Here is a 22,888-nt window from a genome sequence, read left to right on the forward strand (position 1 = left end):
GTCGGCCAAACGTCCGGTCGGCCAAACGTCCGGTCGGCCAAACGTCCGGTCGGCCAAACGTCCGGTCGGCCAAACGTCCGGTCGGCCAAACGTCCGGTCGGCCAAACGTCCGGTCGGCCAAACGTCCGGTCGGCCAAACGTCCGGTCGGCCAAACGTCCGGTCGGCCAAACGTCCGGTCGGCCAAACGTCCGGTCGGCCAAACGTCCGGTCGGCCAAACGTCCGGTCGGCCAAACGTCCGGTCGGCCAAACGTCCGGTCGGCCAATCGTCCGGTCGGCCAAACGTCCGGTCGGCCAATCGTCCGGTCGGCCAAACGTCCGGTCGGCCAATCGTCCGGTCGGCCAAACGTCCGGTCGGCCAATCGTCCGGTCGGCCAAACGTCCGGTCGGCCAATCGTCCAGTCACGCACTTAAACACCTTTGAACGCCCGTCTTTGATCACGTCACACCAGAGAAATCGGAGCAGGAAACGGTCTTGCCTTGTGATGGGATGCAACAGTTTTCTCCCTCTTGGTTAACTTGATCAGGGCTTAGCTTGGAGACTAAGCCTGAGTCCACTAACTATTGAATTTCAGCATGGTAAGCTTGAGCGTGCCTGGGTCTTTAACCAGCCGTCGTTCTGTACTCCGCAGACTCGGTAGAACAGTTTATTTCGAGGCATGGAGCAGAGCCATATCAATCAAAAGCCTTTATTGTCATTATACACAGCTTTGTATAACGAAATTGGTGGTGCTACTCCACAAAGTGCGTTCTCCCAAACATAAATAAGTAATATGAAAATATAAAAAGTCACAAGGTAAATTCTAAAATATTGCACATTGTTATTGCACACCCCGAAGTTATTGCACAGAAGGGATTGTGTAAGTCATGCTAATGCAAGTTCAGAGCCCTGATGGCTCTGGGAAAAGAACTGTCCCTAAGTATGTGTCTGTGTTTTGTGAGACCTGTAGCATCTGCCAGAGGGCAGCAGCTGGAACAGGTTGTGACCTGGGTGGGATGGGTCCCTAACAATGTTCCCGGCTCTGCTGAGGTAGCGAGGGCTGGCAATGTCATCCAGTGAGGGCAGAGAGCAGCCGATGATCTTCTGGGCGGTGTTGATCACTCTCTGTATGGCTTTTCTGTCTGCTGCCGTGCTTCCAGCGTACCACACTGTTATGCAGTATGCCAGGATGCTCTTCACAGTGGCTCTCTAGAAGGTTACCAGAACCTTAGTGTCCAAGTTGGAAATGGAGTCGCTTCTGGGCCTTCTTCACCACTGCCTTGTTGTTGGTAGACCAGGAGAGCTTGTCCGTGACGTGGGCCCCCAGGAATTTGAAGGACTCTACGCATGTCTCATATATGTACAGGGAGTATAGAAGAGGACTCAGTACACAACCTTGAGGGGAGCCAGTGCTCAGTATAATGGGGGAAGAGAGGTGGGGATCAAGTCTAACAGTTTATGGACGGTTGGTTAAGAAATTCTTAATCCAGCCGCAGATGGAAGAGGATAGTCCAAGGTGGGAGAGTTTGTCACCCAGAATGTCCGGTATTATAGTGTTGAAGGCTGAGCTATAGTCAATGAAAAGCATCCTCACATAGTTCCCATGGTGCTCCAGGTGGCTCAGTGCTGTGTGTAGAGCTACGGCGATGGCGTCCTCAGTGTACCTGTTTGCTCTATAAGCAAACTGGTGAGGGTCAACTGAGGGAGGGATTGTATCCCTGACGTGGCGGGCAAGCAACTTTTCCAAGCACTTCATGATCACAAGCGTAAGTGCAACAGGCCTGTAATCATTCAGGCTGTCAATGGTTTGCTTTTTAGGGACAGGGATAATGGTGGCAGATTTCAGGCAGGAGGGGATGATGGATTGTTGCAGGGAACAATTGAAAATCTTTGAGAAAACCCCAGTCAGCTGGTCAGCACATGCTTTGAGCACCTTCCCAGGTACTCCGTCAGGGCCAGCAGCCTTCCTCGTGTTCACAGTCCGCAGAACCTGTCTCACTTCATGTTCCTGAAGCTTCAGTGTACTGCTGCAAGGTGGTGGATGTGTTGAGACTGAATCCGATTTTTCAGTCTCAAATCGTCCAATTTGTGGGTGATGGATCTGGCGTTGGTCAAGAAGATACTCGGAAGTGGTGCTCTGTGCAGTTGTTTCCTTAGCTTAGCAGCTAGGCCCGCCCGGCATCCCCGCTTTTGCTTTTTTTCCCTTCGACGCCTTCGTCCTACGCTGGGTGGGCTGGCTACCCATGGAGATCCCAGTGGTCTCTAGATGTCCTCAGGGATATTGTAGGTTTGACCTCGTGAAGGACCTGTAAGTGCCGTCCTTGGAACAGGGCGCAAGGTTTCGTCAGGTCGCACTGTGCCGCTTGGTGGGGCTTTGCACAGCGCCAGCATCTCTTATTTGCCTTCATCCACTCTATGAGCCATTCTTTGCTTGGCTTGGTTACTTCTGAGCATTAAGTGAGGAAGTGATCCAGGTTCTCACAGAAAGGGCAATAATGCTTCCTTCCCCTATTTCTCTCGGAGACCTCCGTTTTTATGTTGTGGCCTTCAGTGTTCTTAGAACTGTGAAGAACGATAACAGATCGGTGACCTTGGCGACTGTCAGACTTGACTAATTGCCTCTCCTTAGGTCCTCTGAGTGGTCGGTCAGGGACTTGACACCAGCATTCATATTTCAGCCAATTAGCAATTTCAAGGGTGGGAAATGTACCTGGCCATTGGAGGGTACTTCACCAGAAGTCTCCTCATTGTTCTGGAGGAAGCTTGCCGAGCAGTCTGGCCACGTGTGACCCACAGCGAAGTTCCGCTTCGCCGTCAGTGCCCTCATCAGGAGGCCGACCAGTAGTTGTACTTTGAGGGCCAACCGCTCGAAAGCTGCATTGTTGCCACGGCGCAAGTCAGCTATTTTAAGGCTATTTTGTGAGGTTAACCAAATTTCTCGTTTTGCATGCTAACATGGTGTCACTGTAGGGGTTAGGTGAGTTGAGATAGGAGTCTGCTATCAACTTTGCTTCTTCAAACTTAAGGTGGTCGACCAGGATCTGGTACTTGAAGAGTTCGGTCCCCATCTGTAGGTAGGTTTCCCAGTGTGATCTTTAGGCATGCAAACTCACATGGGTCGCGGCGAATGAAGTAGGGTATCATGGGGTGTGACCTCTTGTAGGTCTGTTCACTCCTAACCACGCTGCCGAACTCTGGTGGTACTGATGCTTGCTGCCTGCGCCTATACTTTCATGGGGGGTGCTGCTGAACTGGTACCTGGCTTGACCTTCGCGGAATATACCGCATTTATTGCATATAAGCCACCTGTGCGTATAAGCTGCACCCTTAAAATTGTTGAATGTTACAATTTTTCGCGTATAAGCCGCCCCCTGAATCCCAATTTTCACTTCCATGTTCATGGTTTTAATAGGGAGTACAAATGTGTTACTTTGAAGGGAAAATCTTAAGAAAAATCATCACATGTGGTATTTCTGAGATACTGAATAAAAAGCACATTATTAGGGTCAATATCATAAGGAAGTTAATATGCCTGTCTTTGTAAATGTAAATTTTTATTTCTAACGCGAATGCTGAACTTAACTCCCCGTCACGAAGGAGAAAATTACAAAATAGCGATAAGAAAGAAAAGAGAAAAAGAAGAGAAGAGATAAATGGAGAAACGTAGCGACAATCTGGAGAGAAATGGGTCAAAGATCGGCCAGGTGAACCGGCAGCTAAGGAGAAGTTGATGCAAACTTCAAGATGATGGTGATAAATGAAGCGGTCTTCAAACAATTGCAAACCAGCTCTGAAATATGGCATCACATAGTGATGGAGAGCTAAAAAATGCTCTCAGTCAGAGAAAAGCTTTCCGTGGTCCTCAGAGTGGCCACTTCCAGAGCTGTCATTCAGCTCAAAGCGGTGGAAATAGCCAAAGAGCTAAACATACCCACCGCTGACTTCAATGCAAGCCTCGGCTGGTGTAAGAGAATGATGCGGCGCAACGGTAACGGATTAACGGTGCGACGCAGAACAAGTCTAGTCCAATGCCTGCCTTTTGCAGAGAAGCTGTTGTATTTTCAGCGCTGTGTTCAACTTGAAGAAAAAGCAACCCACTGGATCAGATTGGAATTGCTGATCAGACAACCAGTGTATTTGAGATGCTAACACCTGTCACTGCACAAGAAAGGTGAGAAATCTGTTATTTTAAAATCCACTAGAAATGAGAAGAGGCACGTTACCGTCATGTTAGCCTGCCTCACAGACGGAACCAAACTCCCTCCCTATGTACTTTTAAAATGTATGACAGTACCTAAGGAGGCAATGGCAGCTGGTATTATTGTACATGCCCAGGAAAAGGGCTGGATGGAAACCGAGCTTGTAGTGGACTGGCTCCAGGTTGTGTGGGGCAGACGGCTTAGGGGACTCACTGGTCTGATCCAGTTAAAAAAATCAGGTCAAGGCGATAACCGGCGACTTGATAATTCCAGGTGAACGACAAGTCAGCTGCAGGTGTTGGATGTTGTGGTCAACAACCATTGTGTAAGAAATACACAGTGGCTCCTTCCTGGTGATCACGCGCTCACACCGACTGGAAAGTTTTATTTCATAATCAAGGCTACTCACGTCTGGCCAGTCAGAGAACATTTAACTAGGGTAATACTCCCGAGCGAGCAGTGACGGGAACGTGAGATTTTCACGTTATATGCAAGATCTGTACGTTTTTTTTCTTGAATTTCATTTATATACGTTAAAATAAATTTAGTTTAGGGTTTTATCTGTTTATCTTCTCTATTTTGAAATAAATGAAAGTATTGGCCAGATTCGCTTACACCGTGACGTCACGCGCCGACTTAGCAACCATTTTTGTCGTGACGTCATCGTGTTAAGGCGCCGTCAATTTGTAGTTTTTATTATGTCGTGGTTTTTTATACGCATAAAAGTCGTACCCTCGATTCAGTCATTTTTTTTGTTCGACAGAAGAGGCTTATATGCGATTAAATACGGCAGGTGGCTCTGGTACATTTGTTCTGTGACTGGATCCTCCACGCATGGGATGCAGTTTCCTCAAAGACCATCATTCACGGGTTTAAAACAATTGTTGCATATCAAATGCCCTGGACGGCAGTGAAGATGACGTGCTATGTGAGAAGCCATAGGATCAGAGTGAGGACAGTGACACTGGGCACAGCGAAGAAAACAATATTTGCGAGGAGCAATGTTCTGACATGACAGATCTTTGCGACTCAAGTTTTTAAATTAGTTTGCATAATTTTATTGCAATGTTTTTCCATATCCAAATTTGTTTCAAGACTCTTGAATAAATTATTTGTTTCAGATGTACTGTAATTTCTGTATAAAAATAAAATTTGTTAGTTTTTAGTAGCGTGTATAGTTGAGTACCATCAGCGTAACAATGAAAACATGTTAATTTTTCAAATAATATTTCCAAGCGACAGCAGACATTCCTTTTTTGTCTAATAGATCCGTCAGTCGGCTGCCGTGATGCTACGCCTGAGAGTGAAGAAACAGTGGAGGAAGATAAACTTTGCAGATCGAGAAAGGTCATCATTAATGCCTTCTCAGGACATTATCCTTCACATAAGAATAACAGTTGGTTAAAAATTTCTTTATTCTTTGTTCACACAGACTTAAGGCAGTGGTGTTGAGGGCATTCATGCAGGAAGCAGAGTAAGCTTTCCATAATTTTGGGCCATAAGTGGAATACACCGTCATAATGCTACATCTGTGTTTACTTTGAAAGAAAATAACACAAACATTAAATTACCGTATTTTCACGACTATAAGGCGCACTTAAAAGTCTGAAATTTTCTTATAATCCAGTGCGCCTTATATATGGACCAATATTAAAATTGTTATCACGATAAAATTAAATAAATCAGTCGATAGGGTACACCATCCTCTACAGGTCTCGCAACTACGGTAAGCAGCCTGCGACTTCATTTTCCCCCGTACGCGGTTCATGCTGGGAGATGTAGTTCTTTTGTCAATACACCCAGTATGACGGCGAGCACGTGCATGTTGGATGCCGCATTCGCCCACCTGTTCAACATGAGTTATTATGCTATTGCTGTGTCACGAAAATACTAATACTTTAACCCCGGAGAAAATAAAAAAAACTTGTTTATTCATGTTGGGAGTGAATGGAGTTGTCAGAGAGCTGATGTGTAATCTAGGTATTAATAAAGTTTGGCTGACCTATCTGACTGTTATGTTGACATTCCCTTTAGCGCAGCACCATCTAGTGGATGCATAACATAACCCCAGCCTCTACTGTAAACCCGTATAATGCGGTGTGGTAGAACATCGTAATGCGGAGCGGTGCGCCTTACAATGCGGTGCGCCTTATATATGGAAAAAAATGTGTCATTCATTGAGGGTGCGCCTATTGTCGTGGAAATGCGGTATACAAAATATTACTTAAAACTTAAATTTACCCTAAGACTTAGTTTCATTTCTCCTTTTTCTTATTATACTACTACCGTGGTACCTCGAGATACAAGCTTAATGCCTTCCGGGACTGCGCTTGTATGTCGATTTACTCGTATCTCAAATGAAGGTTTTCCATCTAATGAACTAAAAGCAAACTAATTCGGTAGAACCCTCCGAAAAAACACCAAAAACAGGATATTGGATTGGAAAAACATTTATTTGTTCTAATTCGCCATCTATTAACAGAGTAATAACGAGTGGTTATAATGTTTAATAGTACTAAAATTAGACGGATTTCACGGAGGGGAGAGAGACTTTTTGCGCGGGAATGCGCTCGTAGCATAACATAAACAAATTTAAATGAACTTGGATTACGTTACAGACACACTCAAAAATAAATGTAATCTAACCTTACACTAAACTTAATTCTAATTTTGTTTTACATTTTCATACCTTTCTTCTACTTTTCTTGGCTCTATTTGCCTTGCCTCCATCCTGACTTTCAGCTGCAGCTAAATGTAACCTATCGAGAGTTGTCTGCTTTTGTCTTCCCTTCAAAATATTCCGAAAATGATGCACAATAGGATAACGCACGACCACTTGCCAACAAGTAGTATATCCTTCCCTCATATTATCGAGCAAGCTCCTCCGCCATTCTGCACTCACTAACGGAGAAATAAAACACTGAAAAAAATGCAACGCTCTGCCCAATGCTCGTAGAGACATTAGACGAGGGAGTTGCGACGGGAAAGACAGTGCCCATGATGTTCTTATGAGCAGCCTCGCGTCCGCTGTATGCTCGTATATCAAAATTTGTCTCGTATCTCAAGATAAATATTTGCTCGAAATTTTACCCGCATCTCAAATTGCTCGTTTGTCGGGGCCCTCGTATGTCGAGGTATTCCTGTAATACAAAGAGTAAAACGTTTTTGATTAATTGATGAAAGTGTTCGATTCTGTAAACAAGTGTCTTGAATTGTATTTGATTGGAGCAACGTTCCTTCTTTGCAGCCCAACTGCGCAATTGCGCACTGGTCGCAGACTCGGCGCATAAGAAAACCTATGAAGCGCAGTGAACGCACTAAATGAATTTGAAATAACCTTTTTCTACATCATTTTACTATGTAATTCATTAAGTGACCGGTGTCCAGCCAATCATTGGATACGATGCAATTACGCAATGTAGCCAATCACGGCATTGACAGTACTTGCGCATGAGGCTAAAGTAACTCTGTTAAAGTGAATGTGATACGTCAACTCCCCAAACCAGAATAAAAAAAAAAAGAAAAGAACTGCATCTTTCAAGTTGGCATGGCTGTCAAACCATGTGCAAATAGAAGAACAAGCAGTGAAACTGGGGGACATTTTGTTTTTTGAGTGAAAAAGGTCCTGTGCAAAATATGCAGCGAAAAGCGACACATTCCGCAGAATTTTCGTTTGAATGAAAATAAGAAGTGAGAAGGACAGACGTGAAAAATAAAGTAAAATTTAAGTCAGATTTATGCAAATTGATATGTATAGATATTAATAATAAAATTTAGAAATGCACCTGGTGATGACAGGTGTGGGACCGTAGCGAGCACCTCTGATGTTGCTCACAGTGGTCCTCAGTGTGCTCAGGGAGGTTGTGTGTATGCCCAGACATGAACAATTAGAGGGAACATTGATTGGCATTCTCTAAATGGTCTGTGAAAGCTAGAATTCCTAATGCTTACTATAGAATCAAGTACTTTTTTGCCTCAATGAACAAATGAATTAAAATTTACTATTTAAAATCTTCTGCATTTTCTTTTTGATATTGTTTCCATGTTAGAATACATATGATAATGCCTTTTAGTGTGAGCTGAGATTAAATACTTTACTCTCTGGTATATAGAGTGGGGCAAATAAGTATGTAGTCAACCACCAATTGTGCAAGTTATCCTACTTGAAAATATTAGAGAGGCTTGTAATTGTCAACATGGGTAAATCTCAACAATGAGAGACAGAATGTGGGAAAAAAACTGAAAAGCACTGTTTGACTTTTAAAGAATTTATCTGCAAATCATGGTGAAAAATAAGTATTTGGTCAATACCAAAAGTTCATCTCAATGCTTTATGTACCCTTTGTTGGCAATAACGGAGGCCAAACGTTTTCTGTAACTCTTCACAAGCTTTTCACACATTGTTGCTGGTATTTTGGCGGATTCCTCCATGCAGATCTCCTCCAGAGCAGTGATGTTTTGGGGCTGTCGTTGAGCAACACAGACTTTCAACTCCCTCCACAGATTTTCTATGGGGTTGAGATCTGGAGACTGGCTAGGCCACTCCAGGACGTTGAAATGCTTCTTACGTCCTGGTCCCTTGGCAGAAAATCAGCCCTAAAGCATGATGTTTCCACCCCCATGCTTCACAGTAGGTATGTTGTTCTTCGGATGCAATTCAGTATTCTTTCTCCTCCAAACACGAAAACCTGTGGTTCTACCAAAAAGTTATATTTTGGTTTCATCCGACCATAACACTTTCTCCCAGTCCTCTTCTTGATCATCCAAATGCTCTCTAGCGAACTGCAGACTGGCCTGAATGTGTACTGGCTTCAGTAGGGGGACACGTCGGGCAGTGCAGGATTTGAGTCGCATTGTGTTACTGATAGTAGCCTTTGTTACTTTGGTGCCAGCTCTCTGTAGGTCATTCACTAGGTCACCCCGTGTGGTTCTGTGATTTTTGCTCACTGTTCTTGTTATCATTTTGACACCATGGGGTGAGATCTTGAATGTGACCCCAGATCGAGGGAGATCATCAGTGTTCTAATATGTCTTCCATTTTCTAATAATTGCTCCCACAGTTGATTTCTTCACACCAAGTGTTTTACCTATTGCAGATTCAGTCTTCTCAGCCTGGTGCAGGTCTACAATTTTGTCTCTGGTGTCCTTCGACAGCTCTTTGGTCTTGGCCATCGTGGAGTTTGGAGTATGAGAGACTGAGGTTCTGGACAGGTGGCTTTTATACCGATAAGTTAAATCATACTATTAATACAGGTAACGAGTGGAGACCTCGTTAGAAGTAGTTCGACCTCTTTGACAGCCAGAAATCTTGCCTGTTTGTAGGTGACCAAATACTTATTTTCCACTTTAATTTGGAAATCTATTCTTTAAAAATCAAACAGTGTGATTTTCTGTATTTTTTCCCACCTTCTGTGTCATGGTTGAGGTTTACCCATGTTGACAATTACAGGCATCTCCAATCTTTTCAAGTAGGAGAACATGCACAATTGGTAGTTGACTAAATACTTTTTTGCCCCACTGTAGCTCAAGGTAGAGTCGCGAACACCGTGATGTGCCAAGGCGAGGCCCTTATTGTTTGCTTTCGGGACTCAGTTCTCCCACCAGCGGGTTAAAATACAACTTTGGTCCATCAGTGCCTGTGGCAGTTTAAAGCATATAACTTGAATGAATTCTGATTTATTCATCTTTGAATTTCAGACACCAAGTGCAGCACTCACTCGCGCAGTTGTGTGCCATGATAGTCAAATATGAAACTCCCAATAGCTGGCCTGCCCTGCTGCAGCTTCTCAATCAAGCCACCAAGAGTGTCAATTCACACGATAGACAGGTTCAGCACTGAAGGTCACATCACATTCCAAAATGATCAACAACTGTTCTCACAAGAAAGGTATGTACCTGCTTCTTTCTTGCAGGTTGGGATGTTGCTTCTAAACAAAGTGATTGAGTCCAACCCAGAGCCTTTTCAGCCTCATTACTCCCAGCTTCTCCAGCTCTTTGTCACCGCGCTACAGGACCACAACAACCCAACAGCCTTGTACTATTGCATCCTCACCCTTACGGCTATGACTGCATATGTTGGCACAGAACACATGGTGAGACCAATTTTAGTTCCCCACAGGAATCTGGAATTTAGGAACCACAGATTTCAACGCATTCTGTGTGAATCACAACGTACTATGGTAACAGTAGTCAGTCAGTTATTGTGTGCTTACTCCCATTGTAAGCCTTAACCTCCTGACTACCAAGAAAAACATGTCCAATCACATTTTTTTTGAAATTCCCCAATCTATGTGAAATAGTTGGAATACTGCAAAAGAAATTTGGTATCATTGGAAAGCACCGAATGTCCTCTATAGAGTGCAAAACATTTTAATGGGATTGGATGCACTGGGTGGGAGATATTTAGGTTTACAAATGTTCTCTACAGACGACAAATTTGAATTACTGGTAGTCAAGGTAAAGTACTTTGCTTCAGAGGGAGCAAAATTATACACAAAACATTTTTCTTGTTGTCTTTAAAATAAGAAAAAACGAATGAATCAGCTGCAAGTTTGATTTTTAGGAGGAAGTCAGCAGTAAGGTATAACAAGTGTATGATTTAGTTTTTTTTAAATTTAATTGAACAATATCCAGTTTAATGCATCTAATTTCCTGTCCGATTTCACTATCACTGGCCCCATATGTGACCCCTGATACTTGCGGAATGTTGCCACACCGCACGACCTAATAAGTCACAATAAGTATATAGATGAAAATAAACAGTATTAGTAAAATACAGTAGTACCTTTACTTAGGAAATTGATTCCATAAGTGGACCAAAACACCAGGATCCACCACAGCCCTTTGTGGAATAATTGTTCACCCCTGCTCTAGAACATGTCTGAGTGATACATTTGCAAATGAGTAATATTGTTTGTTGAATTTTTTTGTTCCTGACAATTTTTCACTCCCAAGTTTCAACTGATTTGCCAATGTGAATACTGGCAATATGGGAGCAAACCTAAATTAGCTTGTTTACTGAAATTCAATGTTTTGTCTGGAATTGTTTTTGCGGTTACAATGAACCGTAGAATGTCATTGTAACTCTGCGCTATCTTTTTTCAAGCCTTCATGAATTTGTTTTACTGCTTTTTAGAAGCAGATGCAGTCCATCATACCGAGTCTTATTGTCGCTCTGAAACATTTGATCAAAGCTGATGAAGTAAGTAAAATGTGGTATTATGCAAAATGTGGTACATTTAACTGTTTAACTTTTTTTTAATAAAGTTAACTTTATTTAACATTATTTGTTCACTCAGAGCCGAGCCAGTGAATCAATGGAGGTCTTCAATGAGCTAATGGATAGCGAGGTGTCCATCATTTTGCCTCACATTGAAAACATGGTACACTTCTTCTTGGAGGTAGGCAAGCTCTATGTTCTCTTAGGTTAGAGCCAATTGTCGACTTTCTTTTAATATTTTCTGACAGAAATGTGTTGTGCGTGTTATTGCGGCTAGGTAGGCAGTGACACCACACTGTCTGGCTCGCTGCGTGTCAAAGCGCTCTCTTGCATTGCCTTTCTCATTAAGTTGAAGAGCAAGGTGCGGCCACACCTAACTTAGCAAGAGGATACAATTGAAAAAGCCAGACCATTTTCTTCCAATGTGTATTGCCCTCTGTAATCCTGTAGACTGTGCTGAAGAAGAAGCTCCTACTCCCAATTCTGCAGGCAATCTTTCCTGTTTTGACTGCAACACCTCTGCCTGGTGAGCAGGATCCAGAGGATGATGAAGACGACGATGGAGATGGTGCAGACAACGATAATCCTAAACATTGTGCTGCTCAGGTCTATAATAATCACTGTGTCATTATTTAAAGTGTTGGGGAATTTGTTAATTCAAGTAAAAAGTAATGCATTGTATATGTATAGGTCATTGACACCATGGCGCTTCATATGCCCCCTGAGAAACTCTTTCATCATTTGGTAAGTGTTTCTTCTACTGTGAATTAAAGATGTTATTATCTTGAACAATTTTTATTTTTTTTGCTTTCGTGACAATATAACCCAAACCTCAGTAGCTGGCTATGCATTTTATATCGATGCCTTCAGTGATCTCCCAATTCATTCTGACTTCAATAATAACTATCCCTCTTAAAACAGCACCATAATTGTGACTCCACAGTTGAAGAAATAATATTAAGAAACACAAGTGTACACTACTGGTGTGTTCCATCACCTCAGTCATAAAAACCAAATGAACCCACTCCTTTCAAACTCATCAGTGAAATTCAATTTTAATGTATTTGTCCCAAAAAATGTAAGTCGGCCAAGAATAGGTCATAACCGCAACACAACAAAATGTAAATTTGCAATACAATTACATCGCTACCCTAATGCACCACATTTGCATACAAGGCAGACGAGCACAATCGTTTTTTCACTAGGATAGACCTATACAAAATGTCACTGCGTCGTCTCACCAATCCTCCTATCGATCTCCCATTCCATTTTTCCTTCCCTCATCTGCAAGACCCCATAGCCACCCACATAGTACTTTTGTAACCCAAATGAATAATGTTTTTCATAATCTAAATCGCTATTTGCAATTTAATATGTTGAAAACACATCAAGGATTCATAATTGACATCTTATTCTCTGCGTTGACAAAGCTTGTGTAAGATTCTTCCGGGGTGATTACCATATTTATTCGAGTATTACGCGCACCCGTGTATAACACGCACCCATAATTTGTGTCTAGGGGTAAGCTCTTTAGCCCGAGCCCAGACCCGAAATTCGGGTCGGCTCAGGCCTAAAATGTTAATCATTACTTTGGGTTCGGGTCGGGCCGGGCTTCTCCCTCGCGGAAAAAAAGTATACTAAACGATTTGTGGTCTCTCGCTGACTTTAAAAAAAATAAAAATAAATACATGTTTATAAAAATGTATACTAAAACGATGTGTGGATAGTAAACTAAGGTATACTTGTTATGAAATAAATAATTAGCAATAAAACAGAGAAGGCGCTGTAATGTAATTGCAATTGGAGTAGAAGTACTACTCGGAAAAAGGCATGCAATCCAAAATCGAACTGACGAACATTTTTCGATATAAACGCAATTTGCAGACATGTTCGTATGTACCGTTGCTCGTAAGTCGTATGTTCGTAAGTAGGGGAGCGTCTGTATTTATGTTACTGGTGCAGTCCAAATTCATGCATTTATCTCTAATGAATCAGTATTTTCTTCATCAAGTCGCCTGCCCCAAATCTCTAGCTTTTGAATGGAAAAATTGATCATGTCTGTGACCTGAGGAGGTGTTTATCTATTCCTTGAAGCTGTAGATTTGGCTCTTTTAGCTTCCCAAATGTCACCCAGAAACTTGTCTAATTTTTTTCAGCGATATCATAGTTATGCTTCTGTTCCCAAAACATTTTTATCTGCCCTACAATCTTAAAAAACTCTAAACAAGACATATCCTCGTGACAGCCATTTTGCTTCACTGTAAAATGGCAGAGCATGATGTTCATTCCAAATTTCTTCACAGATAGCAGAGAAGACTGTTTTTTAGTGCTCTAGTTTTTGTAAACTTGGCAACCCCGACAATGTCACCCATCACTGATATGATCATTGTTTGTTTTCTTAGATATGTTTAAGTGTAGTGGGAATATTTCAAACCAGTTATTCATGCTCGTCATTGCATGTGAGTTCCTGTTCAGCATGTTTTTTGTCTTTCTCGTGGACATATAGAACGGCATTATCGGCATACATTAGGCAGGTGACGACTAGTTAGACGTGCTCTGACTGGCCAAACGCGAGTAGCCTTGATTTTTAAATAAAACAAAATTCCACTTTGATTGTTATAAATTTCCTATGTTTTCCGTTGTTTTCATTAAAAGGCAGGTTATATCCTTTTTGTTCAGGCACCTAGGCGGACAGCTTGTAAATTGTATTTGGTTCATTTCTATTGCAAACGTTGATTTCAGATACGAGTAAATCGACATACGAGCTCCGTCCCGGAACGCATTAAGCTCGTATCTCAAGGTACAACTGGAATTGGAACACACCTCCGGTCCCCCTTTTTTTAAAGGGGAACCACCACCCGGTCTGCCAATCCAGAGGAGCTTTTTAACCACTTTGGTGACTTCAACCCCAAAAGATGAGAGTCCACCCTAGAGTTTCTTCTTCTTCATGGGAAGGTGTGTCTGTGGAGTTGAGGTGTCCAAAGTATTTGGCCCACCGATTCACAACATCCCGAGTCGAGGTCGGCACCGCCGCCATCCCCTCTATACACTGTGTTGATGGTGCACTGTTCCCCCTCCTGAGATATCGGATGGTGGACCAAAATTTCCTTGAAGCCACCCGGAAGTTGTTCTCCTTGGCCTCACCAAACTCCTCCCATGCCCGGGTTTTTGCCTCGGAGACGACCAGAGCTGCGTACCGCTTGGTCACCCGGTACCCGTCAGCTGCCGCCGGAGTCCCATGGGCCAAAAGGGCCCAATTTCAGCCTGACGGCATCCCTTACCGCAGATCATTTATGTAAAGACCTAAGAGCAGTGGACCAAGCACTGACCCCTGTGGTACCCCAAGACTTATTCCGTGAAGTAGATTTTGTATTTTGTATCATGACGCACTGTGATCTTAAAGATAAGTATGATTCAAACCAATTTATCGGCTTGGTGAGAAATTAAAATTAGACAGTTTAGTCAGTTGTATCTGGCGGTTGATGGTGTCAAATGCCTTTTTGAGATTAATGAAGACCGCACCAATGCTTCATCTAGATTTGTTTTTATGTTTTCTAGAAAGAAGCAAGCTGCCGTCTAAGTAGAATGATGTTTTCTAAAGCCAAATTGCAGCCTGTTCAGTCTGTATGGACTGCTGTTAATGTGATCCACAATTTGCTCTGCTACTATCTTTTCGAAGACTTTTGAGATGGCTTATAGTTCTGTAGTTGTTTATTTTGTTTCCCTGATTTATGGACCGGTGTTATGACTGAGCACTTCCCAGGGTTCAGGGAAGAGACTCGTTTGTGGATTTGTTTACAATCATGTTTAATGGAGCTACGTGAGATTCTTTGTGGTGTTATTATACGCATCTTTTACTTTGGAGTTTTTGAGACCAGACACCGCTTTCTCAACTTGACTGCAAAACTATGTGCAGATTAAGAATGGTTTCATTGCTGTTCAGTGGTTTTGGTGGGTGATATTGTATTTGAGGGATGTTAGGTGTCAGTTATTTAACAGTATCTTTTATCACTTTATTAGAGAAGTAAATGTCTGTCTGTCATTAATCCTTTTTGTTTTGTGTTATTTTGAGAGCATGGTCTTTTTTCACCCCCCCCCCCCCCCCCCCCCCTGTCTAAATTTCTGCAGGTTTTATTCTTTACTTCATAGTGTGAGGAGGGAGTTGTCTTCTCTTTATTGCACAAGAGAACAACAAAAATACCTTTTAAAATCATATTTCATATTCTCTTTTCTTATAAAGTAAGGTAACATTGTTACTTTCATATTTGAATGAGGAGGAAAGTCATTTACTTATTCACAGAAGTTTGAAGTTTCAAATTCAAAACAAAAAAGACGTAATAGTTATCATCATAATTATCGATACCGACTAATATATGTATTTTTTTATCGTGATAACAATTTTTCTCATATCGCCCAGTTCTAATCTACATACACTCCTTTTCCGGGCCTTCTGCTCACTCCTTCACTCCTATGACATCATTGTTTATTAAAAAACCTGGCGGCAAAGTTCCCTTTTTTTTTTTTAAAGAATTTTGATACTTTGGGATCTGTGTGAGTCTTGATGATTTAATTTTGAATACAATATTCTATAATTAACTTAATTTCATGGCAAGACAATATTTTTGTTATTTAATTTTACGTTCATCAAAGTTGATGCTTTAAAGAAAAACGATTAGTATTAAGTTGTGTACTATCATTACCATATATTAAGCTCAATTGACCAAAAAAATACTATGTTGTACCTAAATCATTCACGTCCTAAAATTTTCCATGAAATTTGTGATTATTATTTTTGGGGCATCACAGATGCCGCTGACTCAGGCCTGCCTGGCCAGTAATGACCCATATCAAAGGAAGGGGGGGCTCATGTGTCTTGCTGTGCTGGCTGAAGGATGCGCAGATCATATATGCTCCAAGTAATCTCAGATGTTTAATATTACATAGTTTAGTCAGCGATCATGGACAAAAGATAACCTCTGAACCAATGCTATTGCAGGATGCTATCATCGGTGCTGCGAACGGTTTGCCAAAGCCTTTCGGATAGTGATCAGGTGGTCCGCATTACTGCACTATTTGCACTGGGACAATTCTCTGAACATTTACAGGTAAGCTGTTTTTTAATCATGCTGTTTCATGTGTAAGTTTGTTTCACAAAGGGGCATCTACTATCTGCCTGTGTTGAAACATTCTAATTTGCATGTGTATTGTTTCTTTCCTTAGCCTGAAGTCAGTAAACATTGTGAAGAATTGATGCCATTACTTCTCGGGTACCTTTCATCTTTGAACCATGCAAAAGTTGGCCATGTCACAAAGGCCTTTTATGCGCTGGAGAATTTCATGGAGAACTTAGGTAAGTTTTTAAGTAGGTGCACATGCGAGAGCTAAAATTTACCAGATCAAATTCATCCAGGCTTGCTCTAATTTCATACTTGAGGGTAGACTTGGGCGATAAAACGATAACGATAGTCATCGTCAAATAATTTTTGTCTACAATCATAATAAAAACCTTCGATGATATTTGATAAGTTTAAACTGCAATTACACCACCCGAACACTACAGAGAATGGGGGTGCTGATGCGACGTGAACGGTAGTTCCAGCTCAACATTCAGTAGAAGAGGAATAAGGAAAAGCTGTTTTTAGCATAGTTAGCAATAGAGCAGCTAAAACGGAGCATTAAAGCAAAAAGAACTATAAAAGCCAAAATGAGCGATTATTAGATGCAGGGCAACAACAAGCCGCCCCACTAAAAGATCCAAGTGAAGTCTCCCTGTTGTTTCCTTTATTTATTTTTTTTTTTTAATTCCTCTTAATCTCCCCTTCTTCCTGCAGAAACAGCCACCTTATTGAAATCTTCCTTACCCACTGTCCTCATTTGAAGACAGCCAGAAATTCTTATCTAAACTTGATAAAGGAGTTCCCCCATTTCATGCAAATGTTCTGACGTTTAAAAAATCTAAAACTTGTTAACTTGGGTTAAAATGGGTTAAGTTCATCCAACTTTTTTAAAATGCCCATATTGGAGTTAAATTTACACTTCCTTTTGTGAGGCTGTAAATACTCTTCTTGCCCATGGTGATGATTTCCTAAGTTGATTATTTATTTCATATTGCTTAACTTTTAGTTGGAAGGCAAATTTATAAAAATAAAACGCCTGTTGAAATTTCTGCAGGTTTTATCATTCTTTACTTTTCATAGTGTAAGGAGGGAGTTGTCTTATCTTTATTGCACAACAGAACCACAAAAATACTTTAAAATCATCAAATTTTGTATTCTCTTATAAAGTAAGGTAACATTGAATGTGGAATGTAATTTATTTACCTATTCACGGAAGTTTGTAGTTTCAAATTTGAAAGTGTTTTCATGATACCGTATTTTCATGACTATATGGCGCACCGCATTTAAAGGCGCAGTGTCAGTAACGAGTGCTATTTCTGTATTTGACACACACACGAGACGCACCGCACCAAAACACGCAGCCAGGCATGGCAAAACATACACCAGCTTAAACATACAGACACGCGCTAAAAACACGTTTTTAAAAAGGCAACGAAAGCCAAACTGAGTTCGGTTGTACTTTATTTAGCCATTTTACAATTTACTCACGTTTTTTGATCAATCATCACCCACAAATCCATCAAAGTCCTAATTTTCTGTGTCCGAATTGAACAATTGTCCAAATGATTCATCAAAAACCCCGGGTTCCCTCTCTTCGTTGTCAGTCACTCACATTGCCATGTGGCTCGACAAAAGCTCGAACAACAGTCCAAGCAGACATGTTAGTCCAAGCGGCCACAATCCATTTGCAAATACAGTGGTACCTCGACATATGATCGTAATCCGTTCCGAGACTGAGATCGTATGATGAGGTTCTCATAACTCAAGCGGACGTTTCCCATTGAAATGAATGGAAAACAAATTAATTCGTTCCAGCCCTCTGAAAAAACACCAAAAACAGGACATTGGTTTGGAAAAAATGTATTATTTTCTCTAATTCCCCATCTATTAACAAAGTAACACATAACTAGTGGTTTAATAGAAATAAAATGTGTTTAATCTAACTAAAATTGGGCGGATTTCGCCGAGGGGAGAGGGAAAGGCGCACAAAAGAGGCGGGGGGCTTCAGGTTTTTTTTTCCACACAACGCACTCGTAAACGGAACAAACACTCCACCCTCACGTTCGCTATCAATGGGCTGTTTGCTGTTGTACTATTCCCTTCAAAATATTCCGAAAATGATGCACACAAATGTCCTCACAATCGGATAACGCACGACCACTTGCCAACGAGCAGCAGTCTTTTATCAGCGATCGCTCCGCTGCTCATTGGAGCTTCGGGGGCGCTGGCTAGCGGCTCCTTTTAGCTTGTAGCATCTGTGGTCGCATCCCCTCGAACGGCGCCTATGATAGAGTTGCTACCGTGGTTGCTATTGCGGGGAGTTGCGAGCCAGTGCCCTGATGTTCTTATGAGCAGCGAACGAGAAGTAATATAATACTCCTCGTATTAGATAAAAATAACAGGAAATGCAACAACTGAGTTTACCCACGTATTGATTGTGGGTAAAGTTTTATTCTGAGAAAGAGTGCCATTGCCTGTCGGCGTTGTGTGCACGAGTATACTTCATTACCCAGAAAGCCCTCTTTTTCCCGCGCATGCGCCTTGTGCGTTTCCTGGTCTGAATAACTCATTCGGTGCTCGTAAATATTGTTATACACGAAAGATATGCAAAAAAGACAGTGCCATGGCCACCTGGCTTGGTCGCATCACGAAATTTTGATCGCATGACGGGCAAATTATTCGATCGAAATTTCCGTCGTAAGACGAGAATATTGTATGACGAGCGGTCGTATGACGAGGTACCACTGTAGTGGCGTAACTAGCCCGGCGCTGCTTCCTACTTTTCGTAAAGCTGTGTCGGCTTTGGTAAAAGCTCGAACAACAGTGCAAGCAGACACGTTCGTCTAAGCCAGGGGTCGGGAACCTTTTTGATGGAAAGAGCCATAAACAATTCATATTTTTAAATTTTAATCCTTGATAGCCATGCTCCAAATTTAAAAGTCAACATACATAAAAATGTGTGCTTCTTTTAGACACTTCACCACTTTTAAAGTACAAAAAGTCTCCGAATTATTTTGACAACATTGTTACGTTGTTGCCAATCAATGAGTATCAATGAGAATATCCATGCAGAAGAGTATAATGAAAACAATAATTCCATAGTTTCCATATTTTACCCCACAGGTTAGCGGAGAGCCATATGCACCCATCAAAAGAGCCATATGTGGCTCCCGAGCCACAGGTTCCCTACCCCTGGTCTAAGCGGCCACAATCCATTCGCAAATAGTGGCGTAACTAACCCGGCGCTGCCTGCCACCCTTCGTAAAGCTGTGTTCGCCACCTATCATCCTTTGTTCCCATGCCGCTCACAACTTTGCTCTGAACGCCCGGTTGTTGCCGATGTCCAGCAGTTGGAGTTCTTCAGTTAAGCCTCTGGGGATGACGGCAAGCTCAGAGTTCATTTTCATGACTTGGTTTTTCACCGCTGATGTGATATGGGCACGCTTGGAGTCGCAAATCAACTCGGCTTCTTCTTCTTGACTTGGCGAAGCTAGTTCTCCTGCTTCCTCCATTTGCTAACCATGGATTCGTTGATCTAAAATTCCCTCGCGGCTGCTCTATTCCCATGCACAGAAGGGATTGTGTGTCGTGCTAACGCAAGTTCAGAGTCCTGATTGCGGTGGGAAAAAAACTCCCTAAGTCTATTTGTCTGTGCTTTGTGAGACCTGTGGCGTCTCCCAGAGGGCAGCAGCTGGAACAGGTTGTGACTAGGGTGGTCTGGGTCCCTAACCATGTTCCCGGTTCTGCTGAGGTAGCGAAGGCTGGCAATGTCATCCAGTGAGGGCAGAGAGCAGCCGATGATCTTCTGGGCGGTGTTGATCACTCTCTGCATGGCTTTTCTGTCTGCTGCCGTGCTTCCAGCGTACCACACTGTAATGCAGTATGCCAGGATGCTCTCCACAGTGGCTCTATAGAAGGTTACCAGAAGCTTAGTGTCCAAGTTGTTCCTCCTGAGTACCATCAGGAAATGGAGTCATTCTGGGCCTTCTTCACCACTGCCGTGGTGTTGGTAGACCAGGGAGGAATTTGAAGGACTGGACCCTGTCTACGCATACTCCATTTATAAGGAGTGGGGTCATATCTGTGCTGCGTTTGCGAAAGTCCAGGATTATTTCTTTAGTTTTCGTGGTGTTTAGTGTGAGATTGTTCACCAAACACCACAAAGACAGTTTGTTGACCTCATCTCTGTAGGCAGACTCATCCCCCCTGAGATGAGTCCGACCACTGTTGTCATCGGGAAATTTGATGATGGAATTAGACTGGTGGGTCGGTGTACAGTCGTATGTGTACAGGGAGTACAGAAGAAGACTCAGTACACAGCCTTGAGGGGAGCCAGTGCTCCGTGTAATGGGGGAAGAGAGGTGGGGACCAAGTCTAACAGTTTGTGGACGGTTGGTTAAGAATTTCTTAATCCAACAGCAGATGGAAGAGGATAGTCCAAGGTGGGAGAGTTTGTCAGCCAGAATGTCCGGTATTATAGTGTTGAAGGCTGAGCTATAGTCAATGAAAAGCATCCTCACATAGGTCCCATGGTGCTCCAGGTGGTTCAGTGCTGTGTGTAGAGCTACGGTGATGGCGTCCTCAGTGGACGTATTTGCTCTATATGCAAACTGGTGAGGGTCAACTGAGGGAGGGATTGTATCCCTGATGTGGCGGGCAAGCAACTTTTCCAAGCACTTCATGATCACAGGCGTAAGTGCAACAGGCCTATAATCATTCAGGCTGTCAATGGTTGGCTTTTTAGGGACAGGGATAATGGTGGAAGATTTCAGGCAGGATGGGAGGATGGATTGTTGCAGTGAACAATGGAAAATCTTTGTGAAAACCCCAGTCAGCCTGTCAGCACAGGCTTTGATCACCTTCCCAGGTACTCCTTCAGGGCCAGCAGCCTCCCTGGTGTTCACAGTCCGCAGTACCTGTCTCACTTCATGTTCCTGAAGTTTCAGTGTACTGCTGCAGGGTGGTGGATGTGTTGAGACTGAATCCGACTTGTCAGTCTCAAAGCGGGCGAAGAAACGGTTCAGTTCCTCTGCTAGTGAGGCATCTGCGTTAACAGACACATTATTGTCATTGTAATTGGTAATGTGTCGTATTCCCTGCCACATCTTCTTTGGGTTATTTTCTGTGAAGTGCTCCTCAAATTTCCTTGCTTATGCTGCCTTGGCCTTTTTAATGCCTCTCTTCAGGTCTGCTCTGGCAGCACTGTATTGTAACTTGTCCCCTGACCTGAAGGCGGTGTTACGGCATTTGATGAGTAATAAAGCGGATTCAGAAAATGAGATTAGATGTTTTCGTGTGCTCTCATTCTCTGTTGCCTAACGTTAGCTTCCTGACACTCGTGCACATGCGTTTCAACACACCTTTCCTACAAAATTGGGGCACTTTGGTCAATTTTTAGGGTTTAGTTGGTAATTTTGTGAGGACCGTAGAACGAATTAGAGAATTTACATATAAAGTACTGGTCTACTTACGAATTTTTCAACTTACGAAAAAAGTTCTGGAATCAATTAATTTCGTAAGTAGAGGTACGACCGTATATTTGTTTTTGTTAAGTACTTAGTAATTGTGCACATAAATAGTCACCTGCACACAGATATCCATCTAAAATACCTCAAACTAAAAGAGCTCCTCTCCAACTCCCCAAATATATTCGGCTTTGATATTTTTGAGTCTTTTGGGTGAATTTAGAACATGGATGTTCAATAATAAAATTAATCCTAAAAAATACAACTTGCCTAATAATTCTGCATTCCTTGTATATTGACTATCAGGGGTAGGGCCACATATGGCTCTTTTGATGGGTGCATATGGCTCTCCGCGAACCTGTGAGGTAAACTATGGAAACTGCTGGTGAGACAGCGCAGGAATAGGAGCGCTATGTTGGTCTTATGGCATTGACACGACCTCCAGCGCCTTCTAATCATTTTTTTCATTACACTCTTCTGCATGGATATTCTCATTGAAACTCATTGATTAGCAACAACGTAACAATGTTGTCAAAAGACTTCAGAGACTTTTTGTACTTTAGAAGTGGTGAAGTGACTAAAATAGGTGCACATTTTCATGTACTATGTTGACTTAAATTCGGAGCATGGCTCTCAAGGATTAACATTTAAAAAATATGAATTGTTTATGGCCCTTTCCATCAAAAAGGTTCACAACCCCTAGATCAGGGGTCTCAAACTTGCGGCCCGCGGGCCAACTGCGGCCCGCGGGACGATAATTTGCGGCCCCCGTCTTAATATGAAATTTTATTTTTTTTTTTTTTTAATTTTTTTTTATTTTTTTACCCCTTTCCCCATGATGGCGCCGTTTAAGTGGCAGCCAGTGGCAGTAGCTCTGTCCACTCATGTTTTACATGAAAAATTAGAGGG

At 42.4% G+C, this 22,888-nt stretch overlaps 1 protein-coding gene across 2 annotated transcripts in view; it reads left to right on the forward strand.

The window, feature by feature from the left end:
* Positions 1-22,888, forward strand: part of ipo4 (importin 4) — an 81,299-nt gene that overhangs the window by 3,160 nt on the left and 55,251 nt on the right. Inside the window, exons 4-15 of one of the 2 annotated variants that reach the window (XM_077624185.1) lie at positions 5,446-5,525; positions 5,611-5,652; positions 9,876-10,005; positions 10,091-10,270; positions 11,314-11,379; positions 11,477-11,578; positions 11,675-11,758; positions 11,848-12,003; positions 12,088-12,141; positions 16,204-16,313; positions 16,394-16,502; positions 16,618-16,747. In XM_077624185.1, coding sequence (XP_077480311.1) covers positions 5,446-5,525; positions 5,611-5,652; positions 9,876-10,005; positions 10,091-10,270; positions 11,314-11,379; positions 11,477-11,578; positions 11,675-11,758; positions 11,848-12,003; positions 12,088-12,141; positions 16,204-16,313; positions 16,394-16,502; positions 16,618-16,747 — 1,243 coding nt within the window. Of the gene's footprint in view, positions 1-5,445; positions 5,526-5,610; positions 5,653-9,871; positions 10,020-10,090; positions 10,271-11,313; positions 11,380-11,476; positions 11,579-11,674; positions 11,759-11,847; positions 12,004-12,087; positions 12,142-16,203; positions 16,314-16,393; positions 16,503-16,617; positions 16,748-22,888 lie in introns of those variants that run through there. The other variant, XM_077624186.1, reaches the window with a different exon arrangement.

The sequence above is a fragment of the Stigmatopora argus genome, chromosome 17 (genome assembly GCF_051989625.1).
Source record: "Stigmatopora argus isolate UIUO_Sarg chromosome 17, RoL_Sarg_1.0, whole genome shotgun sequence".
In the NCBI taxonomy this organism is placed as follows: domain Eukaryota; kingdom Metazoa; phylum Chordata; class Actinopteri; order Syngnathiformes; family Syngnathidae; genus Stigmatopora; species Stigmatopora argus.